The following is a 23,102-nucleotide window of genomic DNA, read 5'->3' as shown; positions in this document are numbered from 1 at the left end:
ACCACTCCCAGGGCTCTCCTGCCTCACTGGCTTCTCAGCTGGGCATCATGTTTTAGGCTTTAGCTCTCCATTCTACCCTTTGTCCCTCCTAAACCTTAAGTCCTGTGCCAAATGACAAAAACTTAATAACGGTGAACAACAAACCGCAACAAAACAGGACACACACACAAAAAACCAAAACAAAACCAAACCCAAAAAACTTTAAATGAGCAAATAACAATGCAAATTTATCTCCCACCACCTGGGAAATGGCTCACTTATTTTGGCTGAGGAAGGACTAAGGCAGAAGCTGAGCACTGACAGCTAACAGAGTGCTCTGGGTCTTGCCAAGGTGCCAGCAATGGAAACAAAAGGCTTTGAAATTAGAACAGATCCGACACCTTAAGACCAAGCAGTGCTACAACATTTTCTATACTGTTTGCCACCCTAACTTGACATCAGCCGTAGGAACTGTACGCAACAGGAGCATTCATTGAACATGTCCAGCTTTGAAGATAACTGTCTTTGCAGATCACACTGTAACCCACCTGAGTGGACGTCTACAGATTAACCCAGCCAGGGGAACTTTCCTTCCTCCCTCCCTCTCTCCCTCCCATGCTTCTTCATGGGTGGGCAAGGCATTGTGAGACACCCTTGGCAAGCAAGGGATGGAAACACAGCCCCCAAAGGACAGCCCAGAGTTCAGCACAGCTTGGCTTTGGCCTCTGAACTGCTGACTGCTCCAGGAGCAGAGTTAACCAGGTCAGTCTCTCTCCTCTCTTCAAACACTTCATCGGTGTGACACTGCATTTTCATTTGTTTTTCCACCCAACACTCGTCAGCCATCTTTCTTTAGCAAGGAGGTAAACACCCTGTTTTGTTTTCCCATCTGTATTTAAACTGTGAATGGAGTGAAGCAACAGGCTGGGAAGCAGAAAGAGGTTGGTAAGCAGCTCTGAGTGGAAGCGATACAAGCACTGATTGCAACCAGGCTTTTCAGATGTATGAAAAAATAACTCCCTCCCCCAAGGAGATATTTCAGAGGCTGAAAGCTAAGAACTTAAGTACAAAGGCTTTTGTTTTTATTGACATTGTAAGAAACATTTTTTTCTTTGTTACAAAAAAGCTAAGTGGTTCTGAAAGCAGAAGTACAGTTCATATGTACACAGTGCTACAGACCCTTCAGATCAACCTAAGGCTTGAGAAACATCAGATCATAACTGCAGGTTTATCAAATGAAGACCACTAAGGTCTGTTACAACTGAACACTATTCCTACCGTACATAAATGTATTTACACATTCTCTTTTTTTTTTTTTAAGGATTACAAGCTTTTTAAAAAAAAATTAAAAAAATTTTTAAAAAAGCAACACTTTTTTTATCTTACACATCTGCAGGACTGACAACAGTAACTGTTCCATAGGAGACATTCCACCAATCCAAGGACAATAACACATGAATACCAGAGGTTTACAAGATGTTTTGGACACTATTAACAGTGGTATGTGCTATTAGCTCAATGGCAAGTACAGCCTCATCAGGAAAATTTGGCAACACATCCTGGTCCCTCTCTTTCACAGGGTCAACGCAAAATAAGGCACATACATTGTGGGAATATAAACACTGCTGTCCAGGAGGACAAGCCATGGAGGGACAGGCCTGGGTGCACTTACCAGTCATCCCACTGAGAAGGGGGGAATCAGTGATGGGAAGTCAGCAGCCAGCCAGCACCTTAATGCACGTACCATGTGGGGCCATTCCCCAAGGAGAGAATAACATCACCTGCCACGTGTGGATGTGTGGGACCATTGCCCTCCACGTGGAAGCCCACTGACTTTGCTGCAAACACACCTTTCCGTCACCTGAACGTGGCTGACAGATAAACTCTTCACTGGCAACTTCCACTTTGTGGAAAGCGAAACTGTCTGGAGAAACACACACACTTCAGGCAGGCTGAGTGCTACTGGTGTGCCCAAGGCCGACAGTGACGCATATGGAAGACCCTCACAGAGCCATTACAAGAAATGGTGATTTAGACCTATGCTGCAATGCTCTAACAATAGAACATTAGTGATATTTTGTGCATTTTCCTGTACTCTTGGGTGAGCAGTGGGTTTCCAACAGCTATGCAAAAATCAACTGATGTGCCACATACACAAAACCAACTCCGTAACTGGAAGAGTAGAGGGGTGCTAGTAACTCAGCCCACCAGTGTTGATGGAACTTTCCCCAGACTGCCACATGTTGAGAAGGAGGCTGACAAGTGAAAGCTGGTGTCCAGTGTAACAGTGCCATGCTCAGGGAGACCAGTCTACCTTATCAAAACAGAACCAAGACCCAAGATAGCTGGGCTGTGATGTATTGCTACCCTCACAGGTACCAAAACCAGGCTCTTTAGTATAAAACAGAAAAGCGTGAGAAAACACTAATAACTGAAAAGTGATACATGAACAGAAGTGGCACATCCACTTAATGGTGAAAATGATAAATCCTTTGCACAAACTCCCCAAGGACACAGTGGAGTCTCTGATTCTTCAGCTTTGCCAAATCAAATGGGATGCCTTTCTTGAGAATGTGGTTTCTGCCAAGACACACTGTTGGCCCAAGACAAGGCTAAGTGAGTGACAAAGGTTTGTCAAATCCAGGAAGGCAAACTGGCTACTCAAACAGTGCCTTTTAGCCTGGAGCAATATGAATGGCTCCTTCTAAGCTCTGATGGATCACATCTGTTAATAGCTTCCCAGCATCAATTGCACCAGCAGATACAATTATGAACTGGAAAATTGAGTTTAAAAAATAGTTGGGGATGTTTGGGTTTTTTTTAATGTATTGGTTCCATTACAATAAAGACTTCTCTCCCAAGCCACCTACTCCCAGGCTGGTCATAAGTCTCCCTGTTGAAATTGTTTATAAACATGTAATTGATAGCTCTAATAAACAGCCAGGATTGGTTACTGAGAGCTATCTGAAACACGTCCAGCACAGCCTTTCCTCATGCCTATAGTGCTGCTTCTCTGCAGGGCTGTGGGCTGTATCCCAGCACTGCAATGCACAGCACGGCCCCTGGAACATCCCTTCCCCTGGGGACCTGCCCAGAGGGATGCATCCCTTCTTGTGCCAGCAGCAGAGCAGGGACAATGGCTCTGTACAGGCAGCAGGTCTCTGCAGGCCCTTTGGGCAACAGGGAGCAGCTCCCTCCACTGGCACAGCAATGCAGTCACTGGCCATGGTGAGCTGTGCCCAGCTGCCGGGCAGCCCAAGCACCACGGCAGGCAGGCTGTGATAGCTGGTCAGAGCCAGGGAAGCTGGGAGGGGAAGTGTCCAAGGGAAGAGTATAGGATGAGTGACTATGTGTGCAAGGGACAGGGTAAGAAAGAAATGCTGGCTAAACATAACAAGAAAGGCAGGAACAAATGATAAAAGGTGTAGGACGTTTACATTTGTCTTGATTTCTGACATTCCAGCTCACAGTGCAAATCTCGGTGCGTGCTGTGATAAACACAAATATGGCCCTTGCACCAAATTCCTGTGATGTTTTCCTACTGATTTATACATTCATGCTCTGACAGATGTTAACAGATGTTATCTGACAGCTTCACTGAGATTCAATTCCTCCACATTTTCTCAAATGCCATGTCCTGAATCAGCTGGTATCTCACCTTTTCTTTTACAGTTGGTTTTCTAGCCTACAGAAGTCACCTTCTGATTTTGACTGGGCTAAAGTTTGTCTGTATTTCAAAACTGACTACGCTCCCTCATCTTGCTGTGTGTCTACTATAACATCAGCTCCTCACAGACATCAAATCCATGACTGTAGGTGCCTGCACAATCTACATCCCATAGTAGGACTTCACTATTGGGATTTAACTGAGAAGTCTTTGAGGGTTGGAACTCCATACAGCTTCTAGGAGTGGGTGAATTTAAACCATGATTGTTCCCCACAGCAGCCTGTTCACTCAGGAGCACTGTGTACTCATGGCTGCAGACATGGAGCTCAGCGGAGCCAAAACCAAGCCAGTGCTCACAGAGAAAATGCCATTCACCTCTACCAGTGAGCGGCTTAATGATCACAGTGCATTGCTTTCAGTTTTTTGCCAGTGCGACTGACCCTGGGCATTGACCCACTGGTTTGCTTGGAAATTAAATGCACATGGTGTCACCAAGAGAGAGAGAAAGAAGCTGGGTTGGTCTTTCAGAGCTTTGATTAGTTGCCAGACAACTCAGTTGGTTAGAGCATGGTGCTAATAGCATCAAAGCTGTGGGTTTGATCCTCATACAGGCCATTCACTGAAGAGTTGGACCTGATAATAATTCCAGATCAGAATAGTCTGTGATCTGTGAATACTTGCTGTTCCCCTTGTTTCTCTGCTATTTTTAATGGCAGTTTTAATTTAATTTTGTAAAGCCTGGACACAGTGGAAAAACATTTAAGATTATCAGATTGCTTGCAACTGCTTTGATTTATTTGGCTAGTCTGAGAACTGGGCCAGCCATTCATTTTCTACTTCTTTTACATGATTTGCTCATGATGCTTTTGAAGCTCTATGTATCCATGGAGCTGTCTGGGCTAAAGGGGATATACACACAGTTCTTCCAGCAAATAAGAACCAGTGGCTCAGCAAGTTACACCTAAACAATTTGCATTAAAAAAAAAAAAAAGGAATTCCCCAGTGTGAAATACTGCAATTTTGTTATTTCATTGTATGAAATACTACATAAGACCCTGACTGTACCTCCACAAATGTGGTATGCAATGAGAAGACTCTAGACTATCCAAGTGACTATACACACCCATAATTTTGCTATTCAGTCATTTAAAAAAGAAAGCTGAAAACCAGAATACCAAATTCTGTAAAAGATGAGAGCTGGACTATGAACACATTTCTGGTCCTCTCCTTCCTCTGAAATAGGTTGAACATGACACAATCTCAGTATTGTTATTCAAGGCAGTGACAGCTATCTCTGTGTGGGTTTACAAAAACCATAAGCTTTTGCTAGACATCAAAGGGCTGATGATTTTTACATTTCTTTTTTGCTTGAACCTCCCAACTTTTTGTGCTCTGTGTCTCTGAAACTGCAGCCCAGGGGTAGCATGGCAGTGCATTTCTAAGCTGGTTTTCCACCTCAGTGTGATGTGTCCAGTGCATCCAGAGAGGATTTCATCACTGTATGCTCACTTCACATTGTGCCTGGTTAAAGGTTCAAGAGGAAAAGTTGCAACAGTTTTACAAGGTCTGGATTCACTTGAGTAACAGAAAATTGTCATTTCATCAGGCCTTTCTTTACAAAAAAACCCCAAAACAAAACAAAACAAAACAAAAACCCCACAACATGCACTTCACACGTTTACATTGGTTTACAGGTAAAAAACAAAAGAAAAATAAAAGAAGCATACAGACATTTGAAAAGGGCGTGAGAGAGAGAGAAAAGAGAGAAAGGGAGGGAATGGGCGTAGCAATACTGATTCAAAACTGAAATGGAAGACAGTTTCTCCCTAGAACACTTTAGGGTTTTCAGAGTCCTTATTCCATAAAAGGAATATACTTGAAACACATCCCATTTAGGTGAGATGAGATTGCTAAAATACATACACAACTAAAATATATGAGTCTTTTTTTTTTCCATCTGTTATCTCCTAAGTGTTTTTTGTTTTTTATGTCTATTGCATAACAGCAAGAAACTTGCTTTCTTCTGCAAGTGAGGTCAACAAAGAGCTCATGTCCCCAATAGCCATGTTGGTTGTGCTTACAGGCATAGCTGGGAATGTAAGAGATGTTTGGGGAGTGGTGAGGCGTGAGGAATTGCGGGAGACATTTTGAATGATACTTGGGCTCAGGGCTCCTGAAATTAAGCTGACATGGTCCCCATCATCTATGATAGCATCAAAATCTATCTGCACACCCTCTAGACTGTTGTTGTCAATGCTGTCTACTGTGCTTGACACTTGGTTAGCCCCCGGGGAAAGAAGCTCAGATGAGTTTTCAGTTGCAGTCCCCTGCAGCAGGCAGCTGGCTTCTGAACCAAAGAAAGAACCTGTTTTCATAGCTTGGTGGCTAAAGCCCATGGTTTGGTCATACAACTGACCAGAGTAATTCTGCATGTTGGAGCAGAACTGCTGTGATTGACCTTGCATTTCCATCTTGATGGTGTTTACCCTGTATGTCTGGTTGCCATCCCCTACGTGTCTTTGCTGTTGGGACAGGTTGTTTCTCAACATGTTTTGCCGTCTGTTGCTGCTGTAATTAGAGCACGACTGGTAACTTTTGGCCACTGACAAACCTGAAGGCTGGCTACCAATGGTGTGAGACACCAGTGGACAGCTCTGTGGCCCTTGATACAGGCTGCCTTGTGAGGTAGGACTAACCTGCCCTAGCATCATTTGACCAGATTGACTGACTTCCTGGTAACGAACGCCATCTCCGACTGGCTGGCTTTGCAAATATTCCTGTTCCATCATGTTCCTGTCCTGCATCCCGTTTTCCATACTGGTGGTTTGATCGCTGGATGCCAGGGGATGGCTGAAATTTTGCTGGTTCCCATTCACTGGCATGTTGCTGATTCTCAGCTTCTGCCCTTGCACTGCCATGCCACAGGAATTGTCTGTCACCCCAGACATCACTGCTTGCCTGCCCATGCTTTCGCTGTAAGGCTTGTTGGACTGCATGCTGAAAGAATTCCCGGCTCCATTGCCAAGAGTCATATTTTGCTGTAAACTGTAGGAAGTGTTGTTCTCCATCAGGTTCCCATAGCCATTCTGCTGGGCCATGTTGCTTCTCTCCAGGTTCTGCTGCTGAACCATCATGTTGTTATGCAGTCTGAAGGCCCGAGCCTGCTGCACTGCTGACCGCTGACCACATTTCAGCTTCGAAGGAGACAAGTCAGAACTTCCTGAGCTTACTTCATTCCACTGGATGGGCAAGTCACTCTTATTTGCCTCAGGACCCGCCTGCTGACTGCTCGGTGGAGGGGCTTGGTCAAAGTTGCTGGAATTGTTGTTTCCTGAAACTGAGCTGTGATGTATTTTGTTGCTATCTAGGACATTGTTCAACAAATGGTCGTACATGCCCTGGTTCTGGGAGTTCAGATACTGGACCACGTCATCTGGCAGGAGATCCTCATCGTTCAGACTGCTACCTGCTTCCATTGTAGCAGCCTCCAGGGCGACGTTCTCGCTGATGCTCGGAGGACAGGGGGAGCTGAAGCCGCGGAAGACGCCACCCTCAGAACGGGTGTAGTTCTGAAGAACAAGGTTGCGCTTTTCCATGGATGGAGGCAAAGCAGGAGTGTTAAAGCTATTAAGACTGTTGAAACGCTGGACTCTCGGGACAGAGAGGTTGTCAGAGGCCATTCTGACTGGATCACTGGCTCTCCTTGTCCCATTTCCTAAAGCTTCATGAGACAGAAAATGCCTCCTGCTGTAACCATTTGCCCCACCATCACTACATCTTCGAGGGACATTCACTGGAGGCAGTGGAGATACTCCAGACTCCCTGCAGTCACCCAAGAGTGCCATCCTTGTCTTGAGGCTCATCCTCTCCATGTTAGGCAGTGGAGTCGGTGGGGGTCCACCAGTAGCTGCTGCATATTTAGCTTTCAGCCTGTATTGCTGGGCTGGGGTGAGGCTGAGAAGACTTGGCAGGTCGTCACACTGGCTCGCTTCACTGGAGCGCCGGGAGGCATCCGTTGAGATGGGGTCGTAGGAGTCTGCAACGCTCACGTTCTGCGGTCTTCCCTCCGCCTGGGAGGCATCGCTGGACCTCCGGCTGGAGAAGCAAGGCGAGATTCCAGAGGACCTGCGGCTGCTCAGGTAGGCTGAACTGATTGTGCTAGTATTGCTGTCCCTCCTGTTCAGCATGTTCAACACAGTGATGTCCGTACTTGAGAGTTCATTCCTGTTTGGCAGAATAGTCATGGATCCTCCGACACTGCAGCTGCTGTTCGACTGGGTACCTGCAGGTAAAATTCACAGTTAAACAAAGAGGTACTATCCAGAAACTGGTGAGAAAACACACAGTAAAGACGTAAGTGGAGTATAGAGGAAGAACATCATCACAGCCAATTACAGCAGGGCTCTTTCTTGCAAGAAGTAGGGATAAAAACTGTGTCCTTAGGTTAAAAGCTAATTCAGAGACTCAAGGGTAACATTTCAGTGTGAATCCCAGCAGAAAATTTATAGCCCATAGCCACAAACTGTCATCAGCTGGTGCAGTACTCCAGCCTGCAGTGCAGCTATGCTGGCTGATGTGCCAGGAGAACACATTCGTAAGGGAGCTTTTTATAGGCAAAATATAATTGAACAGGCATTTGCATGGAATGGCAAAATATACAAATTGGAGGCTATTCAAGGTCATTTCTAATACTTCTTGAAATATTCTTGAAATAACTCCTAACAACTGCAAAACATCTTTGCTGGTTTCCTTGTTTTGTTTTGTTTTGGTTTTAAGTAAACAGGATACATTTCTTAATTTTACATAGTTTCTTTTGATTGAATGGATCTCAGAAAACCTGGGCTGTCACTGCTGGGTGGAGCCCAGAAACCTACAGGCATGCTGTAGGCAAAGTAGGGGCAGCAGCAACATCTATTTTGGTAATGAGCAGCTCTTTGGAGGAAAACAACCAGGGATCTTCAGAGTTCAACCTCACCTTGCTCCCATTCATGGATATCTGCCCTCTGCAGCAGTAGCATCTGTACATATGATTTCTTCTATGTGTAGGAACAAGTTATTTAAAGGGAAGCCCACCACATCTCTGCAAAGGCTGCCTTGCAAACACTCAACAGAAAGACTTCCATACAGTAAACTCACAGGTATTTATTTCTTCTACCTTGTCTCAAAACAGGACAGAATTATGGTGATCTTGGGTCAAAACCTCTACCTGTAGGGAATATTTAAATGTGATTCATGGCTCCCTCAGGGACTCCTGTTCTGTATGACACAGGACTATCAGACATCTCAGAGGGTGTGGGTAGAAGAACTTGCAATGAGGGAATAAACAGAAAGTGATCAATTTACAAACCATTTCACAGCTGCTGAGTTTCCTGAGCTGTGCAACTCCTGCAAGAGTTGCAAGATTGAGCTAGCAAGCAACAAGATTACGGACAAAAAGCGTTATCACTCCTCTTATGTGTATCTCACCATTTCCTATGAGAGGCGGCAAGGTTGGGGCTTTGGAAGGTGGAACGGGGTTCAGTCTTGGAAGCATTCCATTAACTTGTTTCAACCTTTCTAATTTCACTTGCTCCATCCATTTGGTCCCTGTCATGTTCCTCCTGGCCTGTAAGCCAAGTGCTGTGGTGGCTGTGGAAATGGTAGAGTCCATGATTGGGGTTTCATCAATGACACTGAGGTCTCCTACACTACCACCACCGGTCAGAGAAAGCTCGATCCCATTGTTGGAATAGTTGCTGATGGGGGACTGTTCGCTGCTGCATGTAGACTGACCACCAGGGCTTGGCTGAGATGTCTGTTGGAGAGAAGTCAGAGACAAAAGAGTGTGAGAATTAAGCAAACAATGTTAAACAGAGCATCTGTGCTAAGTGGAGCCAAAGATACAGGTATAGAGAAGTTCAGCCTTAAATGGTAACAGTGATTGTTCTTAAGGAGGCTTTCTAGATATTGGCTTCAACTGCAGTGAAGGGCATTGTAAAACACAAGACTAAAATTGCCTTTCACATGTTGCTGATGGTATACAATGTATCTCCATAAGACATTTATCTGAGTTATTCCCAGAGTTACTTCTATCACTTCAAGCCATTTGTGAGCACATATGGATGGATACCCTACATTGCTTATGTGCTGTTCCCAACTGAAGCTGCAGCTCAAAAAAACCAAACCAGAATTCAGCCATGTTACAAAGTATTAGTTTACACTGCTAGGCTTGCAAACAAACAAACAAAAAAACAAGACTCCAACAACATTGGAATTTGGGTTTTTTTAATTAGACTTGTGGCTAAAGAATGTAAGCATTTTCCAGGCTTAAGGCTCATTGTTACAAGCAGTGGTTGGCCTGAAATGTTGGCATGTAATAAAACAAAGACAAAGCATCAGTGCAAAAAATACTGTATCATATTATTAGCATCCTATGATCCTGGGAGCACTCAGGTCTAACTTATACCGCCCCTTATACCTAACTTATACCACCTCTGCTCTGAATCAAGAAGGTGATGATCTACTAAATCAAATCCTTTGTTTCATCAGAATTTAAGATTTTAAGTGCAAGAATTTAAGTAGACAATACAGACTGCTAATCTGCAGGGATATAAACATGCCACAGTAACATCTTCTTTCTTAACAGGGAGTGTTCCCTGCTGCTCTAGCAGAACTCTTGCTGTGTGGAAACACAGGCTTGATTTACTTTTCAGACTTTTTATAAAGTTCTTTCAAAAGAATGGGAAAATGAACAAACTGACAGACAAAACAGAGGACGACAGACAGAAGTCTCTGGACTTAATATCTCACTGTAAGGTTCTATCAGTGTGATCACAAATCAGTGGGGCATGCAGTATCACTTTGCACACAAGAACAGTTTCATGTAAGTGTTTGACTTAAGAGGGTTTCTGATGTGGTTTTATTTTTGGGGGTTTTTTTTCTGCCACTCTGTGATCTTTATGTACATTTTACTGAAAAATGCTGTCTAGAATTTCTGAAGTGCCAGAGACGACTCTCGCTTTAAACATCAATGAATGAAGACACAGATTCATGGCACTACTGTAGTTGCCTATGCCTCTAAGGAGTCAATTTGAGATTCAATAATTATTTTATTATTTCTAACTTGAATGATGATACTTAGAATTTATGAGGCCAAACTGAGCAAGCTCATTTCCAAATCCTGGCCATGGCAGATTTGGTGACAAGAACAGAAATAACAGTTATTATACAGAAGAATGTTTGTACTTCTGGACAATAGCTCTATACCATATGGAAGAAGTGATCAGAAGCCTGTTCTTGTAGCACATGTCAAGATCACAGTGAGGTAGGGTACAGAAATAAGAACTGTATTATGCAGGACATATATTTCTAGATGTGGAATACAGAAAAAAAATGGATGTCTCATCTAGAGGGGAAAGTACAAAGACATTTCTGAAGATATTTCACCAATATAAGCCAGATTTTTCACATGTCAACTGTTGCAAAATGTTCACAACACATAACAACTGGGAATGTGCTTGATGGATTGCACATTACTAAATAAAGGAATGACTGAACAACAGGCAGAAGACCAAAATAAAAACATATATAATGTTGCAATAAGAAAAAAAGCAGAAAAGTTAAAATGCCCTCACCTTATTACCCACTGTCCTTAGGAAGTTAGAATAAGACATTTAAGAGCATTAGACAGAAAAGACATTGGATTAGTTGAAAACCAGAAAATATACCTTAATTCATACATGCAATGAAAAGCAAGAAACACAGAATTATTTTTAAAATATAATTTTCAGTGAGAAATATTTGATACTATGTAAGTTATAGGCATTAGTACACCTCTTCCACAAATTTTTCTGTTAAAACTGTGTTAAACATGCCTCAATAACACTACACATTTACCTAGCAAAGCAAAAGAGATTTTGCTCCTTTGTAAATAAGGTAGTTATCATCAAAGATAGCAGAGCACCTTCTTTTAGACTCCAGTAAGACTTTAGTCTGAGCCCTTAAAAGGTTTTGAATTGAGTATTAATACTGAACAGTTTGAGCATAAGCCTTAGGCACAACATAGCAGTAACTCATACTTCAGTGAGTAATCACTTCGAATTGCAGCATGATTAACAGTATGAGCAGAATTTGGAGGGCTCATATTTGTAATCCCCAAGGGCTGAATACAGATGAATCATAGACCCAGATGGGGAAGAGGATGGAGTGGCTGCCTTTGAATTAACCCTTGTGAAGAGGGCAGATGGCATATGAAATTCAGGCAAATAAAAGAATTTGTGTATTTAAGACAGCATCTCAAAAAATAGAATACAATCCTTTTAACAGTTTAACGCAATACGTTAAGGTAAACCACAGAAAAGACCTGCAGACTGTCAATTCAACTTGGTTTAGTTAAACTTGGACTAAGTTAACTTGAGTAAGTATCAGATAAACATAAGAGGTCACATCACAACAGAGATGTTATTAAAAGATGCATATCTGCTGTTTAAGAAAGTGAATTCATCCTGCTTCAGTTTGATCCATGACCCAAAAGCCTCAAGCCCCTAAAATTTGATTGTTTTCCCAGGTTCTCCAAAAATTATCATCATCAATATCATCATTTTAGTCATTTGGACTTGTGGTTTGGTTCGGTTTTTTTCTTATTTTGGCTTTCAGTCTGAGAGATTCAGATCCATCTTTCTTCTGGAAACAGAAGAGTGAAAAGAACTCTTCGTTTTTATTTTTTAAATGAAAACTCTGATTTTCTCATACTATGCTTATTCCAGAAAATGGAGCTTTTTAAGAGAAACAATTATTGTGGCAGTTGCCAGCACTGCACTTATCCTATATTGCATAGACTATTTGTAATCTTTTTATTTGCTACTTCTCAGGCTTTAAAAACATTTTACAAAGTAAACACAGAAGACCTCAAAAAAACAAACCTTGTGAGCTAGAGTTTACAGACCTGAGCATTTCATAAAGGGGTTATTAAATGGTTGCAGGAAGAAGAGGACAAAGGGAGTGGCACGGTGTATTGCATACCATTGGTTTTTCTGACTTGACGGCTTTCACTTGGAGGCATTCTTCCCGCTTTGAGGTAGTGTTGCTGAGGTCCTTCTGCTCACCAACTGCACCCTGAGTCTGATGGCCTGGTGACCGGGTCTGAGAGTGGCTGCCTGGGTCCCTGGGTGGCGGAGGCCTCGGGTGGATGTCTCCCCGCTGCTTCTTGGTGACGTGTGCCTCTGGGCCATGCACAGTCTTCACGTGCTTCCGCAGGGAGCTGGGGTCTGTGTAGCGCTTCGTGCAGCCCGGGATCTTGCACACATATGGTTTCTGACAAGACACAAAACCCACCCATATCAGGTTTTATTCCATGTGGGACTCCTGAAGAACTTCTTGGAGCACAGCTGGTACCACAGTTATATGCTTTCACAGTGAATTTGTTACCTAATTTATGGTTTCTACAAATGAATCATAGAATAGTTTGGGTTGGAAGGGACCTGAAAGATTATCCCAATATGGGCAGGGAACCCTTGGTCAAAGCCACATTCAGACCTGGCCTTGAACATTTCCAGGGATGGGGCATCCACAGCTTCTCTGGGAAACCTCTACCAGTGTATCATTACCCTCACACTAACCAGTTTCTTCCTTATAACTAATCTAAATTCACCCTCTTCCAGCTTAAAGCCATCACCCCTTGTCCTATCAAATTGTGACTGCCCCTAGTTAAAACCATTAGCACCCCTTGGCTCAGAAGGTAGCACTTAGTGCGGCACACTTGATTGAGGGCAGAGTCCTTCATGGGTACCAACTGGCACAGCTTTCAATTACCTTAGCAGAAGGTAACTCAGCTATGCCAATTTATGAAGACTGCTTTGATTTTCAGCCCTGTCCCTTGCCCTCAGCAGTTTGACAGCATTCCCAGTATGCCTAGTACCTACTACTAGACACTGAGAGAAACACCCCCCTTCAAAAGATGCTGGGCCGTTGGTTCAGGCAGAATAAAGGGAGGAAGCATTTTTTTTCTGGCTCCTTCAGATCACCAGTACGATGTCAAAGCACAAGATACAGTGCCATGAACATTTTCACGTTGCATCAATATATGCACTAGTACTATTATTACTGCTACTAGCATAACTCATCACTCATTTTTTACAAACCACTTTCTTTATCTGTGGATTTCTATAGTTCACTAAGCAATGTAGAATAAAGTAAATTTACTGTCTTATAAATTAACAAAGCCTTTTTTCTTGTATTATGAGGGGATTAGAAAGAAGAGCTGAGCACTTCCTAAATCCTTTAATTGCCTCGGGAAGCAAAGTATTGTTCACTCACTTTCATTACTGAATTGCTTCCAAGAAACTACTGTTTTAAAGGGTTTTCTTATACTAACCTTCAAAAAATAGAAAGAGACCCTGATGCAGAGTTTCTCAGAGGGATTCTCACTCTGCTTACACACACTGTGGAGCCTTTGACAAATATAGCTTCGTCATAGCTGTCTAAGGCCTGAGACTGCTTCCACTGACATGAGTGGAAAAATCCCTCCCACTTACTTGAATAGGAGCAAAAATGAGCAATTTAGAGATGATGTTGAGCTACTAAGGCAGGTTTTCTCAGGTTGCTATAGAAGTACAAGTCATTTAGCCCTCCTCTGCATGAGTAAGGCACATCATTATCAAGATATGTCAGCTGCTTTTAAAGCTCTGTGTAGGTTACCGACTTAAAGCTAAAATGGCACGACAAGCAAATGCTGAATTTGGTCTGTGCTTTTCACTGTATTCATATCATTCCATCAGTATATGTTGCCTTAAAAGATTAGACTGTTTTGGTGTGAAGTAATGATGAAGGAAATGTTTAATTTGCCCCTGTGGCTGCACCTGTGAGAAATCATGTGCAGCATAAAATTTGGCTGGCTTACTGTTGGACACAAAATTAACACAAGGACAGGTCACACCACTAAGTGTGAGAAGGTCTAACTCATCAAGGCAGCCCACATGTTGGTTCAGACAGTGAATGAAAAAAGAAAACTCAGCTATTGGCAAGACTTGGTGAACTTCCTTCTACCTTGACCATTCACGAAATCACTGCAGGGCTTCAGTGCCATTATTAGTTGGGCTGCTGAAAACACACACGCCAGGGATGAGGAAACTCAGAGATGTGCAATGCCCTCTGCTTCCTTTGTGACTGAAGAGATGCTGCAGGGCGGGCACTGGAAGAGGATGAAGGCTCCCTGGAGATCTGCCTGTGTGCAGACCTGACAGCCAGCTAGAGAAAGATACAAGCTGTGTGGAAATAGATATAGCTGCTATGGTATGTCCTGCCCTTCCAGTACTCCCAGGTTTAGGCTAGAGGTGAAGGAGTATAGGGACATGTCAAGGAGGAGACAGTGGACTCTGATGTGAGATTGAGATGATGTGACTCTCTGTGCAACTTGAAATGGGGCAATAAAACATGGACAATGCAAGAAGATGGTGCGATTCCTGAAAAAGGAGGCAGCAGTAACAGTAAACAGTAATAATGAGATGTTACACTGAGAGTTTGGAAACAGCTGTGACTGCCACAGCTGGTTTCCTTGAGAAAGGTTGCATTTCCTCTGCAGTCCATGAGGTCTGTTCAGAAGGAAAAGAAAGAGTGAAAGAGGCCAGAGAAGAAGGAAAAGGCATAACTCGGAACTTAAATGGCAACCCATGATTTCAAATGTGGACACTGTGGCTGTCTGCAGCACCCCAAAGTATGCTGGGGAAGCTGCATCCCAGCAGATGCCCAGTGCCAACACAGACATGCGGATGGGTCCAGGCACCCAATGAGCCCTTACAGCTCCAGAGGGAAAAATGATCCCAGGAAAACAGGATCTGTCCCTGGTTAATGCATGTGTTTTCATTAAACTCCCTCATTCAAAACTCTCCTACATGTAATAAAATGCCAGGTCTGTATGACATACTGTGCTGCTAAGAGGCATTACATTCCTTTCAGGTTGCTGAGGGTTGCTGTGCCTGTCCTCTGTAATGGATTGCTATGACCACACTGTAAGTCTGTTCAACAATGAATTGTATTAATCTTTTGAAGCTGTGCTTACTTACCTCATTGGAATGAGTCCTGTTTTGGTGCTTGGCCCTGTCAGATGCATTGGAGAAAGCTTTGTTGCAGCCTTCATGTTCGCACACATATGGTTTCTCTCCAGTGTGAGATCTCAAGTGCGTTTTCAAGTTTTCTAGTCTGGAGTAGGCCTTTGTACAACCTTCAAACTGCAGACAAGACATAAATCTGGTTTAGCTTGAATCTTTGGACTTGCAGGAAACAGCAAAAGTGGACTTGTAAAAGTTTAGAAATTTTCCAGGCCTTCATAACTTTGTCCCATGTAGCTTTGATTTGGAGAGTTTTAATTTTATCCAAGCAAACTTTGCCACAGCTCAAGTAAAAATGCTTTCAGCATTATGTAAATCTTCTCTTACAGGAGAGCACAGTATTTGTGTACTTTGACTAAGACTGAAATCCATTGCAAAGCTATCAGGAGCTGGTGGCCAGCAGTAATACCAAGCTCTGTAAGAGAAAGTGCCTTTAAATAATTAAGCAAACTGAGCCATGTTTAATAATGCCTTTTGGGGCTTCTTTGCACTTTAAACTTGAGGAAGTGGGCCAAATCATCCAGGGAATCCCCTCTCCTAAAGCTTTTGTCATCTGGTTGTGCTGGATAACAAAGCAGACATGGCAGTCTCTTCTCCACAGAGTCTGACAGATGAGCTCAGGGAATGCAGCACTTGTCCTGCTCTGTTTGTTCTCTGCACAGCCCCAGTTTCCCAGTACAAACGTGGAGCTCAGGCTCCTTTACTTACAGTGCATTTGTGTGGCTTTTCCCCTGTATGTCTCCTCATGTGGACCACCAGCATATATTGGGCTTTGAAAGGTTTCTGCTCCCGGGAACAGTCCAGCCATCGACACACAAACTCTTTCTTCTCACCATGTATGTGGTCATTGTTGATGTGCTGTTCAGGCAGAAAAGAGGTCACAGCTTAACAGAAATACAACATCAGCTGCAGCCTTACTGTAATTTTGCATTGGAAGAGCACCAGAGATTCAGGTGTGAACCAGGTCCTTGCAGTACCAAAAGAATAAGATCATCTGCACTTCCAAGTGACCACAGGGTTCAGGTTATAGATCCTACTGGAAGTCCACTAAGGCCAATGATTTTTTTTTTTCTACTGAGATCAAAGGGCTTTGGATCATGCCTAAGGGATACAAGCTGATAAATGGATCCTGGATAATGTCATGCACAGCTCCACTTGTGTGATTCACATTTGGGTACTGCTTTTAAAGAGCAGGGAAACATTACTTAAGTGCTGCTCAACATAAACAAGGTTTACAAAATCAGGCCTTTAGAAACATATCCTCCAACCTGAAAAATCAACAGAACTGCTAAACCAAGTTTCCACCCCAAATTTTAACTCACTCCCTGTTACCCATATTTTCCTCAGTAAATGTATTTGGTTCAGGAAATGCAGAGGTCATGGTGGAGAAATAAACCCCTATACACTGTGAATATGAACTCTGAGTACAGCAGCATACATCAAGCCAGTTTTTGCCATTGCTTAGTCTGGCTCTGTCTGAATGTGTGTGGGAGTGACAGCTGCCCCAGCCCTGCTGACTCACAGGCATGCCCTTCTGTGGTCAGTGTCATCCACATGAGTGCACCCAGAAGCAGGACAGAGCTGTGTACCTTGTACTCTTCCACAAAATTAGCTTGCTCTGTTTCTTTCACTAAGATCTAGTCCAGAAAAGCATTTAAAAATTGATTTAATTCTCTCTGTGTTTGAGTGGAAACAGGCAAGTGAAACAGGGACAACCTCAAAATCGGTTTGATTTTTAAAAAAATTTTAACTGTTTGAATTTTTTTGCAAAGCTTTAGAAAACAAAAGAAAAAAAAAAAAACTACACCTGGACTTTCAGAGTCTTTTTTCCACTAGGAGCTACCTGACTTATCCTCCCAGACTCTCTTGGAGAAATCATTCCACACTGCCGAACTTCTGTCATTGTGCCACTAGATGGCTGCATTACCCAGCGAATGACATTATTCCCACTAAGGTACCACCAAAAAATCTTTCCAGTTTTTATTTGATCACAGCACAGGGATGAAATCTGTATCTGTTCCATAATGGGCCTAAATAAAATGCCAGCCATATAGAAACTCAGGAGCTCATACTGGAACACAAAGAAGATAATCCCAATCTTTTCTGAAGTCTTGGAATCAGTCAGAAAGACACATAAAATCACGTATGTTCAAAATTATGCACCATTGCCATAGGCAACAGACATCCATTGCCTATAAAAGATGACAGCTTTTTTTCTGAAACTTTACTGCCATTTCTTAAAAGTTGTTATGGGGCTCAGCATGCATGAACAGAGCAGGGGTGCTGGGCAACATACAATTTGTAATCTGCAAGAGTGAATGTTCCTAGTGCAGATCTGTATTCACAGTGCACACACCTGTGCCAGAAGCATACACATGCCCTGAGCTGTGAAATGGTATCAAAAGAGTTCAATGAGGCCAATGTGTGCTATTTCTTGAAAGAGAAAGAAGTAAAGGGACAAAATTAAATGCATTCAAATAATTCATGGCCAAATCTCTCGGTAAACATTACAGACTGTGTGTTATGTGGTTAAACCTACACAGCCACGAGGGGAATGAGACTTGAGTGTGTGACACAGGCTTTCCATTTGATACAAAAACCTCAAGGCTGGATCAATCACATCACCACAGCACCTCCTTTTACCTCCTGCTGTGTGGACATTCACGCACCATGGAGGCTCTTTCAGAGAATGTCTCCATAGGACAGTTTTTTCTCTTTGTCCCTGAAAACCAGCTTGCTCCCTGCGCTCTAGACCTCTAACCTTTAGCAGCATGAGAATCCTCTAAAACTGACCTTTCTCATGGGCCTAAAAGTCCTTTCCTCACCCCCTCCCCAGCCCAGGCTCGCTGCAGCAGCTGACAAAGCTTGCCCAGAGTGGTGATGATCATTTGCCTCTCTCCATTGCTGGCTTACCTGTCAAATGTCTTGTGATCATCCTCTGGTCTCTCACAACTGTGGCCCTCCATACACATTTGCCCTGCTCTCCTATCAATCCTTTCCCAGACTCTGATCTTCCTACAATCAAACCCCTCTTTGTGCTGTTTTCCCTCATTGCTCTGATGCTGCAAGTGGCCCCTGAGAGCTCACCTGCAAATCCAGCTCATTCTCATTCAATACCTCTGAGGATCCTCACCTTTAGGGAAAGCCTGCAATAAATGAGCCTGTGATCTGCTAATCTGAGTAATTTATTTGGTTCACAGGTGAGCTGCTTAATTGCTTATTGCACAGGGATCATATTTTAGCAGACCTACAAATATGTTCAAATACTCAAAAGGCTGGTCTGGAGGAAGACGCTAGCAAATCAGCACCAGCAGTGCTCTCAGGTAAGGAGATTCAGAGTGTTTGTCATCCTGAGATTCAAACACCCTCACTTGCTCAAGTTATGATGAGAAAACTCATCAGTCATCTGCTATGGACATATAAGTAGAACTACAGAAATGCAAACCATGAACTAAATCTACACTGGGATTTTTTTACCATTATCATTTGGCAGAAAGAATGTGTAATTTTTGTGACATGTTTAAAGAGGAGGGAGGTCTCACTGTGCAAACAACATCATTTAGAAAAGTTCAGAAGTTTGTGAACTCTGGCGTTCAGTTTCTTTGACTCAGATAATTACCTTTGGATTTTACACGGTGTTTTTGGCTCCCTGGTCTTCATTATGAGAGGAAATGAGCAGTTTTAAGCTTGTAAAACAAAGAACAGTCAGGAATAAGAGTATTATGCAAAGCAGAAGCTTTGGTACAGTACAATAAGGAATTATAGGGTTTCAATTTATAATCTGTTTGTAACCTTATTACACCCATGAAATGTCACATTCCAGGGACTAGATCAGAAGGATTTTTTTTCCTGGTGAAATTGAATTTTGATGCAGTTTCAGGGTGTGAAAAGGCTTTTCTTTTAATTTTGTGGGCCCAAACCTGCAAGTTTTACTTATGTCTGTAATCCTTATTACAGTAAATAGGCGCATGAAAGGCAATGATATTACTCCCTAGTGTCAGGTTTGCTAGCATAAGGCTCTGAAGCATCAGCTCTGTATTATTAAGTATTTCTGACCTGAAAAAAAAAAGCCCCCATTAAAAGCTGGAATTCTACAAGCTATCTCCCGTTGCACACAGCTCCAAAAAGCTGCTGAACAGGGGTCATTTGCAGAATACCAGTCACTTTCATGCTACTTCAATGCTTATTACCAAACCTCTGTTTGGCCTGGCTCATTTTCTATTCTTTCAAAAATGTTGTTATTATCATCCAGTTCCAAAACACCCTAAAATGAACAGACGGAGCTGACCTAAATACTGATTTTGGTCTCAGAATGACCTGCCTTTGAAGGAGGAAGCTCTGAGATGGATTTCAATTCCAGAGCATAAAACCCCACCAGATTAACTGAAATCAAGGCTGAAGTTTGCCTGTTATCTCTACTGGCCAATCTCAAAAACCAGAGGTAATGGGAAATTCAATCCACAGTATCCTGAAGCATAAATGCTTGCATGGTAAGAAATACTATTGAAAAGGGAACGCCTTAATTCATGCATGTTCTCATATAATCCACACCAACTTGTACCTGTTACTCAATATTGTAGGAGATGAGGTGACACTGGAGGTAGGATCTACAATAACCTTGGTGTTCCATTTCCCTCCTCCAAGAGGGTTTTTAGAAGAAAGGAGAATCTGCACACATCCTAGCTGCCTGCATGGTACCCGTTAGCTATTCAATACATAAACAAAGGCCAAATGTGCTCTCACAGCAGTCAAACAGCAGGAGGAAAAGCTTCTCCATACCAGTGGAAAAACTTAGGAACATCAGAAAAAGAATGTCACTGCAACTGAGATTGCATCTGAAAGCAAAGTTCTATTTGGTGGCAAGAGCGAATATTCTGGGACAATCTCACATTTCTGTTTTCTAACCTAGACTTGCGACCCTAGAGTGTAGGAAGGAACTGGGAAGAGACCATGCTGTATTGGTATAATGTGTTAAGTTAGTGGCCGAGTTAAATTGCCAAAATTAGGTTTAATTTCAGTTACACAATGACAATTTCAGACTTTTATCTTCTCGCAGTTCTTTCCCTGTATTTTAAAAACTAAAAAGGAGGTGCTAAGTAACTTCTCACTAGATCTCACCACTGACATTAAGCAGAGGCAGCATTTAACCCATCTTCTAGCACAAATCTCCCCCTGTACTGTACTGCCACAAAAAGTCCCTCAAACCAGCAGAGCTGCTGCATTTGATGCATAGGGGACAAAGAGTGAAAGGTGAAGAGGCATCGCAGTACTAAACACAGCTTGTCCTGCAGCTGCACAAGAGGGCTGTGGAGCCCACAGAGGACATGGGGCAGAGGCTGTGTCTGGCAGTACCAGTCTGGAAAGCTCTGAAGCTGGTTTGGAAGGGGATTAGCTGTCCCTGACCTGCAAGGCCTGCAGGGAACACTTTTATTTCTGTGTTTTGCATATGGAATGTAGATTTGTCCTTAAGCCCACATACAGTTAGAAACAGGTTCCTGGTCATCAGGCCCATCCCCTCGCTATGGCAAGTCCCACTGCACATAATCCTGGTCACAAACAGAGCTTCAGCTTCTAAGTACCTTGGTGATCAGCTCCCTCTGGTCCCAGTGGAAGGCGCTTCTAGGAAGTCACTCTTCTGCTGGTTAGCAACTAATTTCTAGCTTCGATTTATTCACAGCCAATTTATATTCATTTGTTCTCGTGCCAAGACTATTCTTTAGCTTAAACAGCTCTGCTTCCCTGCAGTGTTTAGTTCATTCCCTTCCCCACCCTAACTAACTGGCAGACAGCACTCTCCTCTCTGTCTTCATTTGCTGGATTAAATAAACTAGTTCCTTCTGGTCTTCTCTTCAATGACCAAGCCCTCATTCCCCCCTTAACCTGCTTTGGCTTGAGGTGGGGAATTCTGAGTCCCATTTGTCATTTTGTTCCCAGATTCCCCATTGCCACTATGAGGACTGTATTAGTCCATCAGTTGCTCCCTCAGCCTCTTCACCTGCTCTAGTACAACTTCCACCTTCTTGACCAGAATCGTGTAAAGTACACCAGGGCTCACCAAAGGTGGTGCAACAGAATTCAGACTTCCCTGTCACCAGTTAGGCGCAAGTACAGACCTCACATTCATTTTAGACTGGAGACTATTACCAAAACCTCTGAGTACCTCACAGCTTGTGAATGTACCTCTCCTAACAACAAACCTCAGCAAAAATATCTTCTACTATGGCCACAGGTGAGGCAGAGATTTAAGGCCCAGGAAAGCTAAAGGTCACATTCATAGAAGTTTTTAGGTCTCTGATTCCCACTGAAAGTAGTCACTTGTTCATGAGTGGTGTGCATACTTCTGAGGTTCTTGACCTACACAGCTTCCTGAGATAGCTGAGCGACTGCAAAAAAGAATGTCAGTGTTCAGAACAGTGACAGGGCACCACTTCAGCAAGTCCCCAGTCTTGCCTGCTCCCCAGGGATGCAATATGCGACTCATCGCTGCTCCTGGTTACCATTTTAGGTAGTCAGGCAACTGAGAGGTGACATCAGACTGGCCTCCCTACCATCTCATTAACATCTTGATAAAGGTTGCCTCCATGATCCACAGCAAGATGAACAGACAAAGGCATTGTAAAAAAGTCAGGATGGAAAGGAGGTCCTGGTGAGCCAGGAAATCTCCTGTGACAATAGAAATCTCCTTGTGAGGAGGAAAAAAATGCATTTCCATGGAGTGAAATCCTCAGCAGACTTCTCGGACACATTCCAATCACTGCAATTGAGTTTCTCTTTAACCTCTGTGATTCTCTGTTAAAACAATGCATGCATTTTAATTTCCTCTTATCTGATGGAAAATAGGTATAGATCCTGTCTGTCCTTTTCCTACTAAAGATTTTGCAGGCACAACCAGGCCAAACAGCTTCAAGAGACCAATGCCTGCTCCTTGCTGCTCAAGCTGAGAATATACTTTTGACCCCGTGTCCTTAGGGTGGCATAAGTACTTAAGCCATTTTTAGTTCCAGAGATGGAGGAAGCACTTAAGCTGCTTTAAGCCCTTATGGTGGCATAAACACTTAAGCTGGTTGCAGTTCCTAAAGCCAAGTGGAAGCTATGGCTATAGATGAAGAATTCTGCACTTCCAAATAGGCACATGCCTGTGGAGAAGCTCAGTCAACTATCTCCAATCCTGCTTCCTTTCCTTTGGATGCACTTATTGTTATTCTATTACAGTTCCTGATGCTGTCTTTCATACTTTATGGAAGATTTAAGAAATGCTGTTGTGACAGATCTCTGCTAATGCTGATTAGCAACATGACAATTTATACAATTTGCTGATCTGGCCCAAACAGTTCAGTGTCTCCAGTCTTGACACCTTTACTAAAATGGAATAC

The 23,102-nt window shown here is 43.1% G+C and overlaps 1 protein-coding gene across 1 annotated transcript in view; it reads right to left on the bottom strand.

Annotated features, from left to right (window-relative positions):
• Window positions 1–1,039: 1,039 nt before the first annotated feature.
• GLI3 (GLI family zinc finger 3) overlaps window positions 1,040–23,102 on the bottom strand; it is a 191,226-nt gene continuing 169,163 nt past the window's right edge. The window contains exons 10-14 of the mRNA XM_059484961.1: window positions 16,438–16,587; window positions 15,685–15,849; window positions 12,647–12,937; window positions 9,113–9,440; window positions 1,040–7,928 (exon numbers count right to left, since the gene is read on the bottom strand). Coding sequence (XP_059340944.1) covers window positions 5,638–7,928; window positions 9,113–9,440; window positions 12,647–12,937; window positions 15,685–15,849; window positions 16,438–16,587 — 3,225 coding nt within the window. The 3' untranslated portion in view covers window positions 1,040–5,637. The remainder of the gene's footprint in view (window positions 7,929–9,112; window positions 9,441–12,646; window positions 12,938–15,684; window positions 15,850–16,437; window positions 16,588–23,102) is intronic.

The sequence above is a fragment of the Ammospiza nelsoni genome, chromosome 1, assembly GCF_027579445.1.
Source record: "Ammospiza nelsoni isolate bAmmNel1 chromosome 1, bAmmNel1.pri, whole genome shotgun sequence".
Taxonomy (NCBI): domain Eukaryota; kingdom Metazoa; phylum Chordata; class Aves; order Passeriformes; family Passerellidae; genus Ammospiza; species Ammospiza nelsoni.
The sequence above is the reverse complement of the archived record's forward strand: the minus strand, read 5'-3'. Positions and strand labels throughout refer to the sequence as shown.